We start from the raw sequence: 25,788 nt of genomic DNA, 5'->3' as shown, positions 1-25,788 counted from the left end.
ATGTAATTCTCTTGAAGACCTACATGTATCCTAAGTATCCAGGACTAGTTCATGCGATCTTTCTATCATCCACATTCTTGCTTTTTGGTAATTTGATCATGCTGTTTTCTTTTTTGTTTGATCAGTCTAGATAGGGATTTACCAAATATGTTGATATTCTCAGAGTAACAGATTTTGAGTTTGTTAATTTTCTTTATTGCTTTCTATTCCATTGATTTTTGCTCTTTAATGTTTCCTTCCTTATACCTACCTACTTTGGGTTTACTTTGCTCTTCTTTTTCTAGCTTCATAAAGTGGAACCTTAGGTAATTGATTTTAGACCTTTCTTCCTTTCTAATATAAACAGTTAAAGCTATAAATTTCTCTGCTAAACATAGCTGCATCCCACAAATTCTCCTGTGTTGTATTTTCATTGTCATTGAGTTAAAAATATTTTTTAGTTTTTCTTGTGATTTCTGACTTGACCCATGAATTATTTAGAAGTGTATTTAATTTTTATATATTTGGTATTTTTTCGAGATGTTTTATTGTTATTGAATTCTAATTTAATTTCCATTTAAGTTATTTGTTTTATGTTTGTCCCTCTGTTGTTGTTTTTTTTTTTTTGAATATTTTTAAGAATTTCCTTTTAGTGTATCTTTTGGGTTTTTAGCTATACTTCTTTCCTTTTTTTTTTTCTTTAAGTTGTTGCTCTAAGGATTTCATGTGTGCCCTTAGCGTTTCAGTGCATTTAGATTTACGTTTTACCATTCACATGAAATGTAGAAACCTTATAACTGTATAGATACATTACCTTCTCCATACATTATTCTATTCTCCATACATTATTATATCTACCTTCTTTATAAACCTTTCAGTAAAACATTATAAATTTTACTTTAAGCACATATACATTTTTAAAATAATTTAAGGGAAGTATTTTTTACATTTATACATATATTTACTTTTTCTAGTGGCCTTCATTCCTTCTTCAAGACTCTAGTTTCTATCTGTTATTATTCTCTTCAGCCTGAAAAACTTTAGTGTTTATTGTAATGCAGATCTACTGTTGATGAATATGTTTTACTTTTATCTCAAAAATGTCTTTATCTTTATTTTTGAGGTATATTTTTGCTGGCTATTAAATTTTGTTATTTTTTCTTTCACCATGTTAAGATGTTTCTTCTCATCTTCATTGTTTTCTGATGAAAAGTTAGCAGTAATTCATATCATTGCTCTCCAACATGTAATATGCTTTTTTTCCTTTTCTGAATACTTTCAAGATTTCTCTTTATTTTTAGTTTCATCAGTTTGACTATGGTGGTATTAGTCATGGCCTTCATATTTATGTTGGAGTTCACTGAACTTTTAGGATCTATAAATTTATATTTCACTAAATTTGGGGGAAATTTTGGCCATTAGTTAACAATTTTGTTTTCTGTCTCATTATTTTCTCTACTTCTGGGTTTAACTAAACATGATAGACATTTGAATATTGTCACCCAGAGCCCACAAGATCTGTTTTTCTTATTAGCAGTCATTTCCCTCTTATTTCTTCAGATTGTATCATTTCAATTGATTTATTTTCAAGTACAGATTCTGTTCTTACCAATCTGCTTTTAATCTCATTCAACATAATTTTAATTTCAGATATTATGATTTTAGTTATAGAACTTCAGTTTTTTTCATTTTCCAGTTTTCTTTTTTTTTGCACTAAGATTTTTTAGCTTTATATTTATTACAAGCATAGTTATACTTACTACTTTAAAATCCTTGCTTGCTAATTCCAACATCTGGCTCATCTCTGGGTTAATCTCCAGTGACTATTGAGAATGGATCACATTTTTTATGTTCATTGTATATCTAGTAATTTGGGATTTTATCCTGGACATGGTAGATGTTGTGTTTTGAATACTCTGGATTCCGTTGTATTCCTCAGAAGCATGTTGATTTTTTTAAATTGTTTATTAAATCAGGAAATTAACTTAGTTGAATTAAAATTGTAAAAATCCTATCTCTGTGGGAATTGAAATAATCAATTGGATTTTTTTATCTTTAGTTATTTGGAGTCTGTCCCTTATATGCATAATGTAGGGTTCAGCCAGAGATTTGAACAGAGTTTGCATATAGAATTTTTAGCTCCCTCCTCTGAGTCTTTTCCAAGATGCCCTATTACTTTTCCTTTTGCGGCGGTTGCCCAGAGTCTTTCTTCTGATTTTTCATACCAAAGATCCTGAAATTTTCTGTTGGAGTTATAGCTGTCCTGCATGGCATGAACTTGGGCTTTTCCTCAGAAAAGGAGCTGATCATACAGGAAACTTTCTTACTGCTGTTTACTTTTTCCAAGTATTGGCCCCCTACAGAATCTGCCCTCTTTTGGTTACTATCCAGTGCCTTCAGATAGTTGTTTTTTATAGTTGTCTGTAGGGTCATCACTCTGGTAGAGGCTTTCTTGTCAATACTGTAAGACAGGATTTGAAAATTTTAGTTTTTAGAAGCACATAGTGTATCCTACTTAATACTGTCATTTGTTTAATACAAAGAATAGCTGGATTAGAGTAGAGAAATAGTTTTATTGTAACAATTAGAAATAAGGTTGACTATATATACAGAAGCAGAGATTGTAAGGATAGGAAGGACCCAATCCATGGATATTAGAGCAGATACATTTAGATTTGTTATATTAATATTATCTGAGGAGACTTGAATAATCAAGACTTGATTTGAATCTTTAAGACTTGCACTTGAAAACACTTTTTTATTAAACCTTAATTTCCTGTAAACTTGACAACATTTGTATCTCTTATATATCGTTTTAACTGAGAATACTTATTCATAAAGAACCATATTTAGGTGCTTGCTTCACACAGTTATTTAATTACTGAATCCATAACTAATAAATCTTTTCAGTTACTTTTAAAGCATATTTTTATTTTATAGTACAAAATATATACTAAATGTATTTAATAAAATCTACTTACTATAGGTCCAGGTCAAGACCTCGTCCACGTTCCCATAGTCGAAGCAGTGAAAGGTCCAGTCACAGAAGAACCCGCAGTCGATCTCGAGATAGGGAACGACGTAAAGGCAGAGATAAGGAGAAAAGAGAAAAGGAGAAGGATAAAGGCAAAGACAAGGAATTACATAACATCAAACGTGGGTAAGTTGAAGCAATCTTAAGCAGTGATGACTCATGACTCAATATTCCATGGCAATATTCAAAATTAAATTTTCATTCTTTGAGGTTTTTCTTTGATGGGAAAGAAGAGGATACAGTAGAATAAGAAGAAAGGACAAATCAAAATAGTTACCTCAAATTTTTACCATATGATTTACTATTGGTTAGGCCTCTTTCAATATAGAATGGGGTTTTGATCAATATTAAGGTGTATGTGTGTGTTAGCGTGAGTATATATGTATACGAGACCCAGAATTTATTTTTTCTGGAATTGATTTTACTGATAAAATTCTAGCTATGTCCATTTGGAGGGTGAAATCCATTCACAACTGTTTATTAAATTAAGAGATATTAAAATGAAACAAAATATTGGTTAGTAGCTTAAATTACAGCTTCTGCTTTGTTTTACTCAAAACTGACAATAGGGTCTTTTACTCTATGAAGTGGCATATCTTGGAACTTACCCCTTTTGTCAGTCTTTCAACACCTTGTGTATATTCACTTTAATACTCCAATCAAAAGTATTTATCTTTAATGTATCAATCAGCTTCAGTGTTAAATTGAGGAGTTTACCAGGATATTGGATATAGTTCCTTGAGATCTTGATTCTCTGAAGAATTAAGTTTATTAAATGATATGGAACTCTTTTCTAATCCTTTTTCCCAATTGTCTGAGTGTTTATTTTTTTATTTCTAGATTTACAGTGATATTATATAAACCTGCCTAGATTGTTGGCTTTTAAGTCTTCTTTGAAATGATAAATTTGTGGTGGATTTTGCAAGAGGATAACACTTTATGTAACTTTCTTTCTCCTGTTTTCCCCACAACCATTAACACAAATTGAACAGTTGTTATCCTGTAAAATTCTGAGTTCTGCCCTTTTGTTGTTTTAAGGTTGTTGAATGTTACAGGAGAGGAGATAGGGTTGGCTGTCTGGCTATAAGGATAGGGAGGCTGCGTTAGCCAGAGCTGGTAGAATGGAATGAGGATCAGAGAAGGTATGGAGGATACCTACTAATTAAAGGAGAAAGTTGGGAGGATGATAGAGTTGAAGAGAGGACACAGGGTAGGTTTCTGAGACTGAAAAATATGGACTAAAAGAATGAATAAATTATGTCAAAGAACTGCCTTGCTGCTTTGTTCCTTTCTTTCCTTCTTTGAGTTTATACTTTAGATATTGCATGGCTATGAGAAATATGACTATGATTTTTACTGATCATTAAATTTTTGCTTTCTACCTCACCAACTTAATTTTTTAGAGTAATACTTGTACAGTTGATGTAAAATTGATAATACATAAGGCCATTATTTTGGGGCTTTTAAAAGTAAGAGAAATGAGAATATGAATTAAAAAAATGGAGGTCATGTGGTTTCAGGAAAGGTTCTCAGATGGTGACATTAATCTTGAAGGTCTGGGCCAGCTTTACAGGTTAGACCTCTCCCATCACCCAAGAGTTGATTATGTTCAAGGGACTGATTTCTGGATGACAGGTTCACAAGACAATAATGTTGTATTTGTTACTATTTCTTACATCTCAGCAAAGGCAGTGAACAAGGTCAAAACAAGAAGGGTCAGTTGAAAGGCCCTGCGTGCTGATGCCAAAAAGCTGTGAGTAGCCTGATTGAGCCATCTTGACGGTTTTAGTGGACCTTAGTACGGGGTGGTGCTATGTCAGGGTTCCTCCTGGTTTAGTGCTAAGGACACACAAATTTGTACCTTTTTGGTATGACCTGAAGTCAGGATTTTGGGGGGGCAGTGTATACATTTAATATGGTAGTATTTACAGAGGGTGCCAAAAAGAAATGAAAAATGTATACACATTTTAAGAAAGGAAAAAGCTGTATTAAAATTGTGATGCTCCATATATACTGATGACAAAAGATGAATACAAATCATGTGTATACATTTTTTGACACCCCCAGTATATATGTACAGATGCACCCTGCTTTGCTCCAAAAATAATTTATCTTTTTTTAAACCATATGTGTTTATTTCTTAAACCTGAGTTATTCAGGGCAGAGAATGTGTCTTTATACTCTTGTATCACTCAGAGTACCTAATGTATATGTTCGTTGTTAATAAATACTTACTGGTTATTGATCAGATAGGCTCATTGATTCGTTCACTTGTTCAGTCAACAGTATTTAAATGCCTTGTGTGTATCAACTGTGATTTTAGGTAATTAGGGACATAATGGTAGGCTAGTCCTACCTGGGGATTTCATGCAGGTGGCAAACATAAACATAAACAGAAGGGAAGATATGTAATTACAGTGAAATCAGATGAATGTTTCAACAAGAAGCTATGGGAACATCCTATGAGTTAGGATGCTTTAGCCATAAGTAACAAAACCTAACTAAGACTAGTTTAAACCAGGGGCAGCAGAGTTTTTTATATCAATAAAGGGCTACATAGTAAATAATTTAGGCTTTCTGGGCCTTATGTCTGTTGCAACTGCTGAACTCTGCCCTTTTAGCACAAAAGCAGCCATAGATAATACTAAATGAACAGCATGGCTGTTTTCCAGTAAAAAAAGGAACAATATATTTACAAAATTAGGCAGTTGGCTAGATTTGGCTCAAGGGTTATATATATAGTTTGTCAACATCTGGCCTAAGCCATAAGTACATTTATTGCTAATATAATAGTTTGCAGCTAAGCAGACCTGGGTCCTTTCTTTCCTTCCAACAGGCTAATCTCAGCATGTTGGCTTTCATCTTCGGTCTTGACACATCCTGATTGAAAGACAGTTCCATGAACCTTAAGTTGGTTGATATACACTAGTCATCATGTCAGGGAGGGGCTCTCAGAAGAGATGTTTTTACATTGAAGGAAGGAAGAGATGGGAAAGAATGGTGTATGCAGCATGAACTTCATATGGAAATACTTGGAGGCACAGGAGGTGGGTATGGCATACTTGAGGAACTGAGGTCTAATTGGGCTTGGTTTAGAGTAGAAGAGGAACGAATAATAATGAGAGATGATTATTGGAATACCTTATAAGTTATGTCAAGGAGTTTGGAGTTAATTCTAAAGGCAGTGAGCAGCCAGTGAAGTTTCAAGTAATATGATTGGTTCTTTATGAAGTATGAACAAAATGCTTTACTTATAGTAGACATAATAATAGTAAGCATCTAACATTTTATATACACTTTCTAAGTATCAGAAATTTTGCTAAGCAATTGATGTGCATTATCTCACTTGAAATAGTTGCTTTTGTTAATCCTGTTTCTATAGATGAAGGCTTGTGATCATAGAGCTCGTAAATGACAGTCTTCGAATTCAAATTCATTGACCACAGCACCTTGACCCCTGAACAGTACACTCTATCCTCACTTCTGTAGTGATTCATAATTATTGATGAAATAAGAGTGCTTGAGATCAAGTGATACACTATGCTTAAACTTTCGTAGAAAATAGCTAAAAAAAAAACTGAAAGAAGTTTCTTGGCCTTATTTTTCTCTGATCAGGCCAGAAATCCATCATTAATAAAAGATTCCTTCTTGTCTCCCTCTTCCTTCCTTCCTTTCTTCCTTTCCCACATCAGCATTTCATCTGTTTATTTAGAATTATATTTAATTTTATTTAATAAACGCACAAAAAATATCTAGGCCTTAGTAAAATTTATTTCTACAATGGTTTCATTGGTTGTCTCATTCCAGATGGTTTCAAAAAAAAAAAAAAAAGAACACATGTAGGTAGAGAAAAAGTAAAAAGATTCACAAAATTCACAAACAGTTTAAGACTTAAGCATTACTTCATTATAATTGTACAACCCAATGATAAATATTTTTGCTTGTGCTAACTAACCGGAATGCTTCCTCACATAAGAGATAACCTATATGCCTCTGCTTCTTTATGCATAGCAATCTGTGTTTTTATCAAACCAATTTGAAAATATCAGTATTATATCAATATTGATAGAACATGAAGCATACAATTATAAAGTACAAAAGGAGAGTAAGTACAATAATGATAAAGGCGTGTTTTATAAATTGGGAAACATAAAAACAGAGAAAGGAGTGCTCGAGCAGAAATTAATGAGCCTGATAATAAGGAAGAACTTTTTTTAATTAGACTTTTGAGAAAAAAAGATAGGAAATTAAATAATTCTGAAAAATCTTTTTAAAATGGGAGCAAAGTAAGTACAGTTCTGAAAATTCCTGGAACATTGAATGATTGTAATTAGAATTTGCCTTATAATGTCATCAGTTGATCTATTCATTTTATTAATTTGCCGAATAAGGGAGAACTAATATAAACTGGAAGAGTAACAGGAGTTTACTCTTCTAAAAGGGACTAAAAGGTGATTTTTCTGACAACGCTATGTGAATGGTTAATATAAGAAAGACACCATCCAAGTCTTTTCTTAGATTTTTATTAAGAAGGTTTAATGACTTTAATTTTTAATGTTTTACATTTATAAAATTTTATTTTTAAGAATATTTTATTTTTAAACATTGATACAGATGTTTCTTGTTTTTATTAGTTTTCACTCAATTTCAAAAATTTAGATATTTATCATATTGTAATTGGATTTCTTTTACGGAGACATGTCTTTGCAATGTGAAAACAAATTTTATTAATAACAGAGTTATTAAGTTGAAATTGGACACTTAATATTATTTTGTTAAGCAAATTTTTATTGAGTCAAAAATCAGGAATGTGAAACGTCATGGCATCTCATTATTGCAACATAATTGATGATTGTGAACATTGTACATCCCATCTGTGTCTTCTGTGGATTATTATATTATTGGGCCTTCTTTAGCAACATTTTAATAAAACTCCGTAAAGTATAGTCGACTATTACAAAATGTCTTTTAGAGACTTTGAATAATTAGTTGTGAATAAGTATGTCCATACCACCAGTGACATTCTACTATTTATTTTAAATCATAGAGCCATCCTTGAGAGTAGAATTTGGACGGATTTGTTTTAAATCTATTTTCAATCATGATTTGAATCACCAGCCAGGAAAATTTTATTTAAAGCAGTGATTGCCTCGTAAAATGTTTTCTTAATTTGAGTAACTTTAGGATTCCCGAGGAACCTAATTTAGTATTCCTAAGCGTTTTCTTCTTTATGACTTGCTACTATATAAGGTTTTCACTTTTATTATTCCCTGACTAGCTTTTCAGTAGATGGATACTGTTCTCAGAAATGTACCATCAAAACTTCTGGAATACTTTGCTCAAACAGTTGAGTTTACACTTTTCGTACTTTACACAACTTTCTGAAGCTTTGTACTTTTAGAGAGAGGTAAGAATTTCTCTCTGGACGTACATATATATATATATCCATATCCTGACAACTGAAATAGTTCTTTTTGGTGGGTATTGGGTAGAGAGTATATTTAAATAGAATTTCTTATACTGAATTGTGACTCCCACTAAGTCGTTTTTAAATCTTTCTGAGAATATGTATAGAAGCCACTTGGATAACAGTGAAATTGGGCTTCAAATATAGCCCACAGCCTGTAGTTACCTATTTAGAAAATCTTTTATTAAAAAGTTGAATATGCAATGTAATTATAAGTTATATTAGTTATATCACCACTATTTTACGCATGTCTTTCTAGACTAAAAATGCAGAAAGCATATCAACAGAGGCAACATATGCTATTGTTCATAGGAATTGCTACTTTTGAACTTGTAGTTCTGAATAGCGTTTTTTTTTTTTTAATGTGCTAAGGTGTTTAGATTCTGGGAAAGTTACATTGCAAAAATTACAATTTTTGCTCATTTTTAAGTCATTCACAATCATCTTCTTTACAGGACAAGTTATCCTGATTCTTAATTTTTTTCTTCTGTTAAATGGGGATAACAATATTTAAAAAGCTGTAAATATTAGGAACAGTTTGTATGAGAAGTCCAGTACCATGTAGCAATCATATTTTATAGATATGTTAGTTATGGCTTTGACCTTGGCACTGTTCCAGTGTCTTCAATTGTAAAGTTTCATGTAATAAATTCTGTTGATGAGGTTTTTCCTACCTAGTGCTTGGCAGAAGATGTTGGAAGTGATTTGGGAATGCTGGGCTCCAAGTTTTGACAGCAGCTACGTACTATTAGAGCCTGTCATATTTTTCCTTACCTCTTATTTCTTTATGCAGCAGGAAGTCATTTATGCTAATTTAGCCCTATTTGCATATAGGTTATAGAGTTCTGTGGTGCAGAGCCTGCTTAGAACTCCTTTTAAGTGTCTGTTTGGATCAAAGCAGGGCTGTGTGATAGCTGTTGTCTGACACCAAGCTGTGTGGTGTTGTTTTCATTAAACATTTATCACACTTCGAATGTGACAGCAGGCAACTTTGTGCCAGGATAACATGTTTTCATGCAAAATTTATTGAAAAAGACGAGACTTTGTAAAGAGGTCTTGTTGCCTTTCACCAGTGGCGAAGGGTAAATGTTTGGTTCGAAACAAGTATACCTTTAACACATGTCATTGTAACATGCAAAAGAAGCTTTGTACTGACAATTTTGTTAAGCAGGTAAACAAATACATCTTTATATAAGTGTATGCACTGGATTTTTCTTCCTTTTTAAATTAAAATTTTTACAATTTCCTTGTGGATTGAATGAATACCATAACAGTGGCCCATCATATTGTTGGGCATTTTATATTGCAATGAAATTTACCACCCAATTTCCATTATATAGGTTTGATTATTTGTCACTAGGTAATATTTTGTTCAACAGAAACAATCTAATTTTTTCAAAAGGGTGAGGTTAAGAAAGGGAATCTAACATAACAAGAAGAATAATTAGCAAAAGCAGGAGACTAGGGTTGGATAAGTTCTCCCCCAGGTCACCACCTTTCTCTTATTCATTGTATCAGTACTTTTATTTATCCCAGTGTTTGCCCGATGGGATTTGATTTGAATGACACCTGGTAGAGCACTAAATGGCATGAATTATAGGTTCATTCTTTCTTTTTGTGGTTTGCCTGGCTATGAAAAGCTTTGGAATGAGAGAAGTTACTTTTATTTCCCTTTTTCATTCCATAGGAGGCTGAGGCATTATGGTTGTAAGACGTTAGTGAGAGAGTGAAAGTAGTCTCATGCAGGACTTTTTAGTAAGTTTTATCATATAGGGTATAAAAAATTTGGTGAGACCCTTTTCAAGAGGTATTACAAAAATTACGTTGGCATTAACATTGAAATATAAAAGGTTGTGGATAACAGGAGGAACTTCGTCTTAGGAACCATATAGAATCCACAAGAACCCTCAAATTCTGACTCATTGTGCTTTGGAGCTATTAAGAGATAATTTTTTAAAAAGGTATAATCATGACTCACAAACACACACCAAAGGTATTATTTAGCTCATTAATTAATGAGGGAACCAGTAAGATGTTACAAATAGCTCAAAGGAGAATCCAAGTGTAGATTACATACATAGGCCCCTGGGAATTCTGAGCACAAAATTGCTGAATAGATTCAAAACTGCCTTTTTCTACATGGGGGAGGAAAACCAGTTGCAACTCTATTGGATAAAACTCATTTACTTATCTATAAAAACAATCATTTGCACTGCTATCAATTATCTATAATTTGTGGAATTTAAAAATATCTCAGACAAGGAAAGGCAGAAATGTTCAGATAACTTGGGAAACACCTTAGGCCGGACACACCCAGTAGTCTTTTCTGGTCATCTCAATCATTTAAAATTTTTTCCTGACGGAGTAAGTTATTCTCTTTGACCCTTCAATTTCTTCTTCTGTAAAATGGGGATAATGAACATTGAAAAGCTGTAAATGCTAGAAGCAGTGTGTGTAAGAAGGCTAGTGCTGTGTAGCAGGATCTCAGTAGATGGTGATTATTTTTTATTAGTAACACAGATTTAATGATGGATTCTTGTGATTACCAGTTTCTCAACTATCATTCTTTTTTTCTTTCTTTTGTGTTTTTTTAAAGGTGTTTCCCTCAGCCTGAAATCCTCTTTCTTTTCCACCTCTCCTGCCAGTTCCACTTACCTTTTTGTGCTCACTTTGGATGTCACTTCCTTCATGAAGTGTTCCCTGTCCCACTCTAGAGTGTCCTGCAGTTCATGCTCATGGTGTCTGTATAACTAATCTGAAAAGACAGCTTTGTAATTTTGTAACTACAGAATTGTGTAGTTACCAGATTATATTCACCTTATCTGTTTTATTCAATGTTGTATTTACTTGGATCCTTACAACTACTTAAATATTTATAGAATGAATGAATAAATAAATAAATGTTTTAGAAGTTGTTTCTAGGTAGTAAAATCCAGCTTTTACGCATTTAAAAATGATAAAATTGAATTTTTGATATTAGGAAAATAATCAGCTTTTTCCCACTATCCCATGCCTGGTTAAGTGTGCATGTGCATACATATGAACGTATTACCGTGTCTATCAAAGTCTCCAGACTACATTTTTGAAAAGTCTATGTAACTTCCACTGTCTGTTTTCCATACTTTGAAAGTTATCAATCATGCTACAATTAATATCATTTAGCATCAGGTGTTTAAAAAACTGCATGTCTAGGATTTATATTTTAAATACTGATTAACATTCCAGTCCTCATTGATGACTCTTCATGCCTAGCCTAATTTATTTCAGGATCTTAAATGGTATCACCTACTCTGTTGATTTGGTACGTTGTTACAGAGCATGCTACTAGACTTAAAAATGCTATTCCGTAGGGATCTTTTATTGAAGGCCTTGGTGTTTGCCTTCAGTTAGGTTATGTATGGTTTAATTAGCTAAAAATTCTGCACTATTATTAGAGGAATACAGAGGGAATAAACTTGGAGTGCCAGCCAAGTCTTTTCTTCCTAAATCAACAAGCAGTTTCCCTAAAAGCTAAGCTGTTGCTTATAATTACTCATTATAGTTCTAATTCTTGCCTCATTGTAAAGCACCTTGAGTATCCCAGATATAAATGATGCTAATCCACATAGAAGCAATCTGTTCAGTATTTTTTTTTTAAATCTAGTTTCATTTCTCACAGGCTTCCTTCCCAGTCTAGTAATCATTGGAGTTGCTTCTCCAAAATAGAACAGATTGGAATAAACCATAATATATGGTTGACATTTTAGACAAATCTTGGTCAGTACAAATAGAGAAGTTTAACTCCTTTGATTAAACAACAAAGACTGGGAAATAGATATCTAGGTAGGGATCTATTTTGACATCCTAATGTGATATTATAGGAGAGTTTTAAAGTGGCTGGTATAAGTGTTCCTAATATCCTAGTAAATGGAGAGTGGATAGTCAGATGATGGAAATAACATATGTCTCTTTGGATAGATAGACGTTATGGGGTACACTTTTCTACTAAAGTAGAGTAAGTTGTAATACATTCCATTCATGTAAGTATTGTTAACATATCTTGGCTATCAAGGCATTGAAGGTATATAACAAAAGAAAAACTCCAGATGGTGTCATTGAGGTTAATGCTTTTCATTTAGTGCTAAGGATATGGTCCTTGGGTCCTGAGATTGCATGTAACTATAGGGAGATTGGGATGAATCTGTTAGAGGTTGGACCTTGTGGGTATAAACACAAAGCACTTTGTAAATATTGTTCCGTGTGTGATGATCACAAACACAGCAGGTGCAGTTAGGGAAGTACAACAATGAGTGCTGCCGTTTTAATTCTTTCTGAACTCCCAGAGGAGGTTTTGAAATGGCAGCCTTTGGCCCCTATGGATATGCCAGCCTGTGACAGGCCACGTGGAAGTAGATCATGTAAATCAATTTGGTCGTCATGTTGCAGTCTTAGTTTCTTTTTCTTGAGAAAGAAGGATAAAGGAAGGCATTCGACATTAGAAAAGTAGTTGATGTCAAATTTTAAAAAGTAATATGTATTTGGAATAAGCCAGAGGTGAAACATATGTTGTGACTACTTAGAAATTAAGTCCACTCAAGAAAAATGATAAGGATAGAAGAAGAGGTGTCTAGAAAAAGAAGAGTAGTACTTTTTGCTCCAATTTTAAGTAACTGTTAGATTATTTACTATTTAAATGAAGATCTTTAAATTTCATCCATCAATCAGTACTGTTAGTAAATCCAGTATATTTGCAGCTGCAAAGTTAATTTGAAAAATTGTCATGGCTTAAGCTAAACCTAGAGGAATTATACTGATATTATAGCACAAAATGTGTGCTATATCAGTATAGCACGCTGAAGCTATACAAAGCAATATCTGCTTACAGTATTTACCATTACTACTGTTTTTATAAATTTTCATACACTTTTCTTCTCTATTAGGTTTGTCTTTGGGTAGGATTTATTGAGATATAATTTATATGTGGTAAAATTAACTCTTAGTTATATAATTCTGTGAGTTTCGACAAGCTATAGTCATGTAATTCTCATCACAATCAAGATAGAAAGTATTTCCATCACCTAAAAAGTTTCTTCATACTCCATGTGCAATCTTTTTCCCCCACTGCCAGCCATTGTCAAACTGAAAAGTTTTACCTTTTCTCATTGTCACATAAATGGAATCATACAGTATGCAGCCGATTGTATCCGGCAGCTTTCACTTAGCATAATGCTTTTGAGATAAATTCAGGCTGTTCATGTATCAGTTTGTTCATTTACGTTGTTAAGTAGTATTCCATTTTATGGATATATCACAAATTATTATCCATTTTGCAGTTTAAGAGTCAAAGAGTATATTCTTTTTCTCTCTATTGTAGAATAATCTGTGTAATTTTAGTGTTATTTCTTCCTTGAATGTTTGGTACAATTCGCAAGTGAAAGCCACTTGATTTAAAGATTATTTTGTAGATTTAATTTCTCTAATAGTTACAGGACCAATCAGATTTCTACTTCTTTTTGTGTTGGTTTTGGTAAGCTGTATGTTTTAATTTCCCTAGGAATTTGTTTATTTTCTCTGAATATTCCATTTTTGGACATAATTTTTTATGTCAATAATATCCTATAAACATTTTTTGTATATTACTAATTATATGGTAATAATCCTTTTCCCATCCTAATATCAATGATTTGTGTTATTTTTTTTCTTAATCAACCTGGTTGTTAAGTAGTATTCCTGGTTGGGAATTTATCAATTCTATTAGTTTTTACAACCAACCAAACTTTGGCTTTTTTGATTCTTTGTATTGTGTATCTGTTTTCATTCTCAGTATTCTTCTAATTTTTATTTTTTTCTTTTTAATTTCTGTAGGTTTAATGTACTAATTCATTGTCTACCATCTTGAGGAGGATGTTTAGCTCATTTGTTTTGAGTTTTTCTTCTTTTCTAATATATTTATCTAAGGTTATGAATTTTCCTCTAATCATAGTTTTAACTACATCACGTAAGTTTGATATAGAAAATTTTCATTATAATTTAGTTCGGAGTATTTTCTAATTTCCATTGCAACATTTCCTTTAACTTATGAGTTATTTAGACTATTTCTTAGTTTACAAACATAAAGGATTTTCTAATTATATTTGTTATGTTTAATTTTAAAGTTAGCATACAATTAAAATTGACTTTTTTGGGGTGGACAGGTCTATGAATTTTAACATGTGTATAGATTCATGTAACTACCACCACAGTCAAGAGACAAAACAGTTTCCTCACCCCTCCCCCGAATCCCTGTGTTCTTCTTTAGAATTTACACTCTGCCCTTTCCTAGCACCTGCCAAGCATATGGTTTTTTGTCACTACCCTGTTTACCAGAAAATAAGGCCTACCCCAAAAATAAGCCCCAGGTAAGATTGTCAGCCAGACAGATGCATTTAGTGCGTTATGACAATGTTCCAGAAGAAGATGACATGACTGTATTTGAATACATGTGTAGATTGTTGTACATGAAAAAGTAAGACGTCCCCTGAAAATACACCCTAATGGAGCAAAAATTAATATAAGACCCGGTCTTATTTTCGGGGAAACACAGTAAATGTTTACAGGTTTATCTTTTTGAAAATGTTATATGAATGAATCATATAGCATGTACCTTTCAGACTGATTCCGTTCCCTCAGCATGATGAATTTGAGATTTGTTCAAGTTTTAGCAAGCTCAACATTTGATTCCTCTTTATTGCTGAGTAGTATTCCATTATGTTGATATGCCAGTGTTTATTCTTTTACTTGTTGAGGACATGCGTTGATGATGGATAGAGCTGCTATAAACATTCAGGTACAGGGTTTGCTGTGAACATAAGTTTGCATTTCTCTCAGTAAATAATTAGATGAGGGATTGATGTAAAATATGATGAGTGTGCACTTATCTTTATAGCAACCTGCCAAAGTATTCCAGGGTGGTTGTACTATTTTGCATTTTCAATCAGCAATGTATACGGGTTTCAGTTGCTCTGCATTCTCATCAGCACTTAGTGATTTAAATGTTGTTCACCTGCGCCATTCATGTTGGTGTATAGTGGTATCTCATCATGGTTTTAATTTGAATTTATAATACTAATAATGTTGAACATCTTTTCATATACTTATTTGCAGTCTGTATATGTGTTGAACTCTGGTGCATTTTAAAATTAGGTTGTAATTTATTACTGGTTTTTATATTTTCTGCATGCAAGTGTTTTGTTGACTATGTGATTTGAAAGTGTGAGGTTGAGCATCTTTTCATGTGTTAATTGGTCATACATATTTTTTCTTTTGTTCAAATAATTTACTCACTTTTTAATGTTTTTTTCTTACAATTAAGTTGTAAGAGGTCCTTATGTTTTTTGAGTACACGTCATTTGTCTTGTACTCAAATGATATACTGTTTCGCTGAAAATAAGACCTAGCCAAACAATCAGCTCTAGTGTGTCTTGGAGCAAAAATTAATATAAGACCCAGTCTTATTTTACTATAACGTAAGACCGAGTCTGTAATATAATATAATATAAATAATATATATAATATATAATCAATACATAATATAAATAATATAATAAATATAATACAATAATACCAGGTCTTATATTAATTTTTGCTCCAAAAGATGCATTAGAGCTGATTGTCTGGCTAGGTCTTATTTTCGGGAAAACAGGGTATGTGTTGCAAATATTTTTTTCTTTTCTTTTTTCTTTTTTTAATTAAATTTATTGGGGTGACAATTGTTAGTAAACTTACATAGATTTCAGGTACAGTTCTGTATTACATCATCTATAAATCCCATTGTGTGTTCACCACCCAGAGTCAGTTCTCCTTCCATCACCATATATTTGATCCCCCTTATCCTCATCTCCCACCCCCTACCCTCCTTATAGTTTTAAAATTTACAGTTAGGGCTAATATCTATTTTGAGTTACTTTTTGTATAAGGTGTGAGGTTTAGGTTGACTTTTTTTTTTTTTTTTTGCATATGGATATTCAAATGTTTAATTGTTCCAAAACAGTTTGTTGAAAAGACTAATTCCTTTATTGATTTACTTTGGCACTTTTGTCAAAAATCAATTGGTCGTATTCGTTTGGGTCTATTTCTGGGTTCTCAGTTATGTTTCAGTCATCTGTTTTTTTATCCCTTTTTCTTGTTTACTGCAGCTTTATAGTAAATTTAAAATCCAGTTGTGTGGTGCCTCCCACCTAATTCGTTTTAAAAAATTGTTTTAGCTGTTCTAGTTCTTTGGCCTTTCTATATACATCTTAGTGTGTCTGATAGTTAAGTTAGCGAACTCATCCTAGAAAAAGTGCTACATACCTCATTGCTGAATATCACTACGGTCACCTTCCAAGTACTCCCCTTGGGAAACTATGCACCGACGCCAGCACCTAGTCCACACTTGAAAGCAATTTTGGAACTCTTTTTCTGGAATGGCCGTCAGAGCTGTCATCGTATTACTCTTAATGTCCTGAATGTCATCAAAATGTCTTCCTTTCAATATTTCCTTTATCTTCGGGTAAAGAAAGAAGTCATTGGGGGCCAGATCAGGTGAGTAGGGAGGATGTTCCAATACAGTTATTTGTTTATTGGCTAAAAACTCCCTCACAGACAGTGCTGTGTGAATTGGTGCATTGTCGGGATGCAAGAGCCATGAATTGTTGGCGAAAAGTTCAGGTTGTTTTCGTCTTTTTCACGCAGCCTTTTCAGCACTTCCAAATAGTAAACTTGGTTAACTGTTTGTCCAGTTGGTACAAATTCATAAGGAATAATCCCTCTGATATCAAAAAAGGTTGGCAACATCGTTGCAACAAGTTTGCGAACTTAATTGTCAGACCTTTGCACGTACAAAAATATATGTTTGTATGATAAAAATCACTTTGATTGCAATTGTATTAAATTTATAAATCAATTTGGGAATAATTGACATGAACATGGTTTGATTTCTTTTATTAACCTTTTTCCTTTTTAACATACAGTTTCTGTACATATTTTGTTAGGTTTATACAAGCTATGATCAAAACATAAGGTGAATATTTAAATTAAAAAATATTTGTTACAGTAAAAGACATATTGCCATTAATCCACCTCAGAATACTCCCCCTCAAAATACTCCCCCTTGCTTCAAACACACTTATTCCATCATTCTTGCCACTTTCTGAAGCAGTTCTGGAAGTCCTCTTTCGTGAGTGTCTTTAGTTGCACTGTCGTGGCTGCCCCGATGTCCTGAATCAATTCAAAATGTTTATACCTTTCATGGTCATTTTGACTTTGGGGAAGAACCAGAAATCTCACGGTGCCAGGTCCAGTGAATAAGGTGGATGAAGGCACACTGTAATGTTTTTATTTGACAGAAATTGCCACATACCATAAGTAATGTGTGACACAGAGCATTGTCATGATGGAGGGTGATTTACAGCACACTTTGAAACACACCTTCTCTCAACTGTAGCTCACACCTGACTGACTGCACTGAACAAGTTGAACTTGTCACACACTGTTACTAAGGTTTGACACGATGGCACTCGGCAGCAGCATTCACTGTATGTTGTGATCACAGTGGAAAGGCTCCATGTCACACATCACTTCTGGTATGGCAATTTCTGTCAAATAAAAACATTATGGTGTGTCCTTATTCACGTGTTCTGGCACCATGCGATTTCTGGCTCTTCCCCAAAGTCAAAATGATTCAGGACATCGGTGCAGCATGACAGCGCAACTAAAGACACTCATGAAAGAGGACTTCCAGAACTGCTTCAGAAAGTGGCAAGAACAATGGGATAAGTGTGTTTGAAGCAAAGGGGTGTATCTTGATTAATGGCAATGTGTTTTTTACTGTAATGAATTCTTTTTTTGTTTGAACATTCACCATATTGTTTGCTCAGATCTTGTACCTAAGAATTTTGGGGGAGCTATTTTGCTTTTAAACTCTAAATTTAGAATTGTTTATTGCTAGTATATAGAAATGTGATATACACACACAGACATACAGACACACACACACCCACACACAGGGTGCCAAAAAATGTATAAACATTTTCTAAGAAAGGAAAAAGGTATTAAAAATGTAATAGTCAATATATACTGATAACAAAAGATGAATACAAGTCACGTTTGACTTCTGCAATTCCAAGAAGTGCTCAAAGTGTTTACCATCAGCCTCCAGACACTTCTTATTACAGCGAGCGACTGCTTGAACAACATTGACGAAAGTGTCCACTTTATATACATTTTTTTGGCACCCCTGGTATATATGTAATTGAGGTATAATTTGTGTGTGTTTGTGCTCACAAACAGTGCTGTGTGAGCTGGTGCAAGAGCCATGAATTGTTGGCGAAAAGTTCAGGTGGTCTAACTTTTTCACGCAGTCTTTTCAGCACTTCCAAATAGTAAACTTGGTTAACTGTTTGTCCCATTGGTACAAATTCATAATGAATAATCCCCCTGATATCAAAAAAATGTTAGCAACATCGTTGCATCAAGTTCGCAAACTTAATTGTCAGGCCTTGTAGACACTACTTTTGCTGTGTCTTGTAAATTCTCATATGTTATATTTTCATATCTTCCCAGTTCTAAATATTTTCTAATTTCCTTTTTGAGTTCCTCTTTGACCTAGGGATTATTTAGATGTGAGATGTGCAATTGCCAAGCATCTAGAGATTTCCCTGTATCTTTCTGTTACTGATTTCTAGTTCATCCCATTATGATCAGAGAACATACTTTGTATGAAGTTTACTTCCTATAAATTAGTTAAGGTTTGTTTTATGAATCAGGATGTGGTCTGTCTTGGTGAATGTTCCATGTGTATTTTGCTGTTGTTGGGTCATGTATTGTATAAAGAGCAAGTAGATCCATTTGGTTGATGGTGTTATTCTGTTCTTTCTATCTACTACTGTGTTTCCCTGAAAATAAGACCTAGCTGGACAATCATTTCTAATGCGTCTTTTGGAACAAAAAGTAATATAAGACCTGGTATTATATTATATTATATTATATTATATTATATTATATCATATCATATCATATCATATCATATCATATCATATCATATCATATTATATTGTATATTTATTATATTATATAAGACTCAGTCTTATATTATAGTTAAATAAGAACGGGTCTTATATTAATTTTTTTCTCCAAAAGACAATTAGAGCTGATTGTCCGGCTAGGTCTTATTTTCGGAGAAACACGGTAGTTATGTTGATTACTGAGAGAGAAGTGTTAAAGTCTCCCACATGCTTCTGGATTTGTCTGTTTTTCCTTTGTGTGTTTTTGCGTCCATTTGTTAAGTGTATATACATTTAAAGTTGTTATGTCTTTTTGGTGAATTGACTCTTTCATCATTATAAAGTATTTCTCTTAGTTCTTGACTATTTTATTCCTACACAGTACACACTGTCTGATATTAATATAACTACTGCAGATATCTTTTGATCAGTGATGTATATCTTTCCCATCTTATTTTTAACATGCCTGTATCATTATATTTGAAATGAGTTTCTAGTATGTAAATGGATCTGTTTTTTATGCATCCTTACAATCACTCCCCCTCCGCCTTTAATTGGTGTGTTTAACTTATTAAGCTTTTTTTATTATAATTACAATCTATGACTTCATTGTATGTAATCCCAATGGATCCATTTCTATTGCTTCTGACTTCAGTGTAGGATAATCTTAATCTACTTTCAGCAATTGAATTGATAACTCTTAGATGCCATCAAACAAACCATAAATATATTTTTTTTTAATTTGTAGCCATTGAGTAATTCCTAGTGAAATGGTTTACTGGGTTTGCCTAGTCTGCCATTACTAGAATCTGAGTTTCCATCCTATTTTATTATTTCCTATATACTTCAGTGTAAGGAGGTGAATTTGTTATCCTTCTGATTCCCTTCAAAATCATTGTTCTTCTGCTCTTTATTTCAAATATATTTTAAAATATATTTCTCTGAGGCTCGTGCCACTCAAAACTTCCTTTCCTTTCTATATATTTCCTAGACAGCACTCCTTTTTCACTGAAGACTGGTGTCTGGCTCACAGTCTCCCTGTTCTAAAACCCATTATCCAAGTTTTCAGTAGGCCAGAGCTGTTCTTGGAACTTCAGATAAATGTGTACAACTGCTTGTTGGACATGTCTAGAACTTCAAGTGCAGCATATCCAAAATTAATCTTATGAACAGTCCCCCTCATAGGTTTCCCACATTCATGAAACAATAAGTAAAAAATTTCCCATGGGGTTCCGCTTCTGAGGATGTCCAAGTAATTGCTTTCAGACTCTTCGGACTTAACCTGTAGATAAGAACTGTGCAGTTGCTAAGTGTACAATTTTCACATAGCCCGTTAGAGGTGTAGTTATGGTTACCACATTTTCTCAACTAGAACATGTGATCAGACAAATTTGAATGTACCTACAGGGTTACTAGATTATAAATTAGTAATGAGTGCTGAATCTCTTTCCCTTTAAAAAAAAAAAAATCCCTGATGTGTTCCCATAGTAGATACAGTGGATACCATATTAGACTGGTAAGTTTGGATTCTAGTCCTGGCTCTGCTACTAACCTGCGTGTGACTTTGGGCTTGTCACTTAACATCTCTGAGTTCATGTTCTTTACCTGTAAAATGAGAGGGCTGGGGTAAGTGGTCTCTGAATCTCCTTTTGTCATGGAAGATTAGTTCACCAGTCTTGAATGGAATATAATATTCTGGAATTGAAGGGAAGGGAGGGGTCTTAGGAGAACACTTAAATTATAATCATTAGGTTTCTCATATTAAATCAATTACCCTGTTTTGTAGTTTTTACATTTTCCACTTGCAAAGACATTGGTGATGTAATATAGCCAAGGTATTACCACCTAACAGAAGACCTCCCTCTCATCTGTCACTGGTGCCTGACTCTAGGGAGTTTATGCCCAGTTGGGAAAATAGCAAATAGCAATTATGAAATCAGATAAATACAAAATTTTAATAGTGATAAATGTCAATGATAAGATATGCATAGTGCTTTAAATGTCACATAATGGGAGTGGGGAATTGACTTAGAATAGTCAGACAAATTTTCCTGAAGAAAGAACAAAGAACAGAAATTACTGAGGGAAGGAAGAACATCATAAGCAGAGGAAACATCATCAACAAAGGTCCCTGAGCTGGGAGGGAGACTGATATAAATAGTGACTGAAAGATGTCAGAGTAGCTAGAATAGAGAGGAGGCAGAACACAGTATGAGATGTGGCAGGAGAAGCTGATAGGGCTAGACTCAGCAGGGCCTTGTAAACCTGGTTAAGGATTTTGCTCTCTATCTTGAGAGTAACAGGATGCCTTTGAAGTGTTTTAATCTGCTGGGTGTCATGATCAGATTAGTGTTTTGAAAAGATCACTCCAGCTGCAGTGTGGAAAACAGATTGCAGAGGATAAGAGTGGATACAGAGAAATCAGATAAATAGCACAGTAGTCTAGGAGAGATGTAATAGTAGCTTGGACCAGGGATTTGACTTTGGAGATAGAGAAGCTGATGAGTTTGAGACATATTTATATATTTAATGATGGATCTGATTTGTTAGATGAAGATAGTAAGGATGACCAGTAGTTTTCTGGTTTGCATCATTGGAATGATGGGGATACTTTTTTACTGACTAAGAGTTATACTAGAAGAGAATATGGTATCAGGGAGAAGATCCTAAGTTTGCTGTGGACATACTGAGTTTGAGAAGCCTTTGGAACATTCAAGACGAGAGAGAAAATAGGCTAGAGGATATGTAGGTGCAGAACTCAGGAGTGTTTTAGCCTGGACTGTTGGGTTTTCAGTTCCTTTATATCTTTAGGTATTTTACTTGGAATTTGATACCTATAGAGACCTATAAAGAGGAGGTTGTAGTGACTAAAGCTGTATTTTCCGTATGATAAGATTAAATCACAAAGACTGCCGGATCTGACCCATGCGCTGTAGCAAAGATAAATGCATTGTGCCATGGATTACTTTGGATGCTGTTAAAATGTGTCTGGCACTATTATAATTACTGGAGATGGCAAAGATCACTAAGACATGGTCTTTGTTCTCAGGAAACTTCCATCTACTTGGAAAGTCAGACCCGTAAATAGACGATAACAACGTAGTATGAGTGCTGTGACAGAGAGGTGTCCACTACACCAGGGGAGCATATTGGAGGGTCACTTAATCTACAATGAGCCAATTAAGGAGGATTTTCTAGAAGTGCTGATATTTAAGCCATCTGGAAGAACATGGAAGAGGTAGTAGGAAGGAGAGGGAAAAGCAAAAGGATTGAGGCAAGAGGTATCATAGAGTTTTGGGGAAACCACTTTTATTCTTTTTGAAGAGGAAGTGGAATTGCCATTTTATTGTCAGATAGAAAATGCAGAAGGTGCCTTCTGGAAACAGAGGGTGACATTGAGTTTTGTTGGTTCTTTTTTCTTCTTGTTTTGGTTCTTTTTCTTCCTTCCTCTACCTCTGACACCTTTAGTCTCTATTTCTGAATAGATAATATGTAGTTCAAAATTGAACATTATATAAAGGTATACAGTAAAGAGTTTCTGTTCCACTTTGTTCCCCATTCACCCAGTTCCTCTCCCTCACATCCCACAAAATCCAGGTAACCACATTTATTCGTTTCTTGTATCTCTTTCTGGAGTTTATTTAAGAAAATTATAAGTATATACGAATATGTATATATATATATATATATATATATATACACACACATATATATATACATATGTATTTAATTTATCTTTTAATATATAATTTATCTTTTCTTTTGGGATCTTTAGTTAGTTCTTGCTTTAAAAATGTAAGAAGGGGTTATAAGAGGAGGTGCCCAAGGAGTTTTGACTTGAAAGATTTTAAATTAGAGAAACAGCATTAAGAATGGATTGAAGACTGATAGGCCATTTAGGAGTCTTATGTTAAGTAATATTTAGAGAGCAATGATGAAGCCTTAAGGTAGTGACAGTGGAGAAGGAAAGAATGTTATCCAATTGGATCTTGATCTTACTTAAGACTTGGGTTCAGTAACTAACCAGTTATTTAATGCTAAACAATAGTGTGGAGACACTGAAGGTTGAGTTTGGATGAGTTCTGTGAATGAATTGTGGGTGGAAGGACGAGTGTAAGCAAATGGGACTTATCCATGAAATGAGAAAAAGAAGCTAATAGAAAAGCTAGGTGTAGCATAGTAAATAATAGCTCTTTACAAGAGTCTTGTAAACCTGATTTAAAATCCAACTCTTTCATTTATTAGCTACATGATCTTGGGCAAGTCACTTAATCTAAGCTTGGTGTCTTTATCTGTAAAATGGCCTTGATAAACATAACTACCTCCTGGGATTGCATGAAGATTAGAGGCGATAATGCCTAGAGAAAGCTTTGTATTCATTAGCTCACCTAGAAAGGCTAATCATAGATTGAGAAATCATTGGATCCTTTGAAGGGAGTGAAGGTGGGAAACTAGTAGAGAATGAGAAGGTGGTTAAGTCAATGTGGAAAAGAACATGAAATACTTACATATAGTTATTTTGATAATCTGCCAGTAGTTGACTTGGAAATGGCATTTGAGTTTTTGTGCCTCAGTCTATCTATCCATACTATAATAGTAAGTTAAACTAAATGAGAAGGTCCTCCCAACTGTGTTCTTCTGATGCCATAATTAGCCATCTTTGAACTCTAAAACCATAAAATCTGTGTTACAGATTTCAGAACAAAAAAACTACAATTCTTTCAGATGCTTAATGTCTTGATTTAGACTTATTATGTGGCAACACCCAGAGTTTTACCTCTATTATACATTTAACTTTGTTTTTCTGTGGCTTCTTCCTTAAATAATTTTGTTTTAATCATAAAAGATACTTTTTTCTTTTCTTCTTTCTTTTTTTCCCCAATAACCACCTTGTAAAAAGACTATTGTTTGCCTTGGTCCTTTTAATCTGCCCATGAGGAATTCAAGCTGAATGATAGGGAGCTGTGAAAATCCAGTTAGTGTGAGCTGTAATCTTTTTTGCTGGCTTTAAATAGTTAGAGTACCATGCAGACACCCTGCAGATAACTGAATCAAAACATACAGTAATCACCTAAACATGGATTCTGCCCTTGCTCTTATGGAACTATAGTAGAAATCACTAACCATTTACTTTGCAGAAAAACATTCCGTCATGATATCAAACAAAATCGGGGTTAGGTATGAAAAGCTGTATTTCACAGGTGGGCAACCTAGTGTTTGTGAAAAACATTGATTTCTGAAATTTTGATATTAGCCAGCATTTATAACATCCTCTGACTATTACAGAGATAGGAAAACATTTTTATAGAACGAGAATATGTATAATCCTCTAATCTTTCAGTCGTCTTCTACTTCAGATATCACTAAAGGAAAACAAGAAACTGTTAAGATAAGCAAGCTTTTGAACTATCATGAAAGACAAGAAGAAAGTATGCGGCCTCTCTGTTTCTCTTATAAAAGAAACTGGTTCCACTAATGCAGTTTATTGAATATAGGTAGCAAAATATTCTCTAATAACTTTGTCAAATGGTGGTCTATTTTTCTAGATTCACAGGCTGCTTTTTTTTTTTTTTTTTTTAAGTTAAGAGATGGATCTCCTCTCCATTCGATTCTGCATTAGAGGGATGAGAAACACGGTGTGCCGTGTGCCGATGCCGCCTCCGGATTTCATAAGCTTTCCATTTTCTAATACTGCTGTTGATAATATTCTGGTGAAGTTTATAAAGTGAAATAGGCTATTTGTTGAAACCAATATCCTAGTGTTGCTGGCATGATTCATGCTGCATTAGGAGCTCATAAGTCATTAGTAATCTTTTATGTTCAGTGTATTGTTCTGAACAGCGAACTTGAACTCCTTTGTTTTGAAAGATTCATAGGGTCTAATCCAGAACAAAGGTTTCATAAAGTAGAGGCCTTTTCTATGCTTATCGCTTTGCCTCAGGCAATTTTATAGATCTCAACATGCCAGTCCTTCAAAATAGGGACGCCCACTTCTCATCAAAAATACAGATTCTGAGGACTGTGGTTGCCCGTCCACATTCTTAAGATTTAGTTTTCTGTAAATTTTTTTTATAGAACTACTCAAACATAAAAAAAGTACAAGATTCATACGATGAACCCAGTCTATCTTTCACTTCCAACAGTTAGCAACACATGGTCTATTTTAGATACGTTTTGGAAAACTATTATTATTATATTGCCTAATGTCTCCCTGAAAGTTCTAAAAGCCAATGCTATTTTAGTGGACTGATAAGTTTAGGTATGTGTTTAGATAAATTGTAAATAATTCTAAATTCAACATTTTAAGG

The 25,788-nt window shown here is 33.7% G+C and overlaps 1 protein-coding gene across 3 annotated transcripts in view; it reads left to right on the top strand.

The window, feature by feature from the left end:
• Nucleotides 1-25,788, top strand: part of RSRC1 (arginine and serine rich coiled-coil 1) — a 378,160-nt gene that overhangs the window by 87,380 nt on the left and 264,992 nt on the right. For all 3 annotated transcript variants that reach the window (XM_033090506.1, XM_033090486.1, XM_033090496.1), the window contains exon 4: nt 2,966-3,139. In XM_033090506.1, coding sequence (XP_032946397.1) covers nt 2,966-3,139 — 174 coding nt within the window. The remainder of the gene's footprint in view (nt 1-2,965; nt 3,140-25,788) is intronic.

The sequence above is a fragment of the Rhinolophus ferrumequinum genome, chromosome 2 (genome assembly GCF_004115265.2).
Source record: "Rhinolophus ferrumequinum isolate MPI-CBG mRhiFer1 chromosome 2, mRhiFer1_v1.p, whole genome shotgun sequence".
NCBI lineage: Eukaryota > Metazoa > Chordata > Mammalia > Chiroptera > Rhinolophidae > Rhinolophus > Rhinolophus ferrumequinum.
This window is presented reverse-complemented; position numbering and strand designations above follow the sequence as displayed.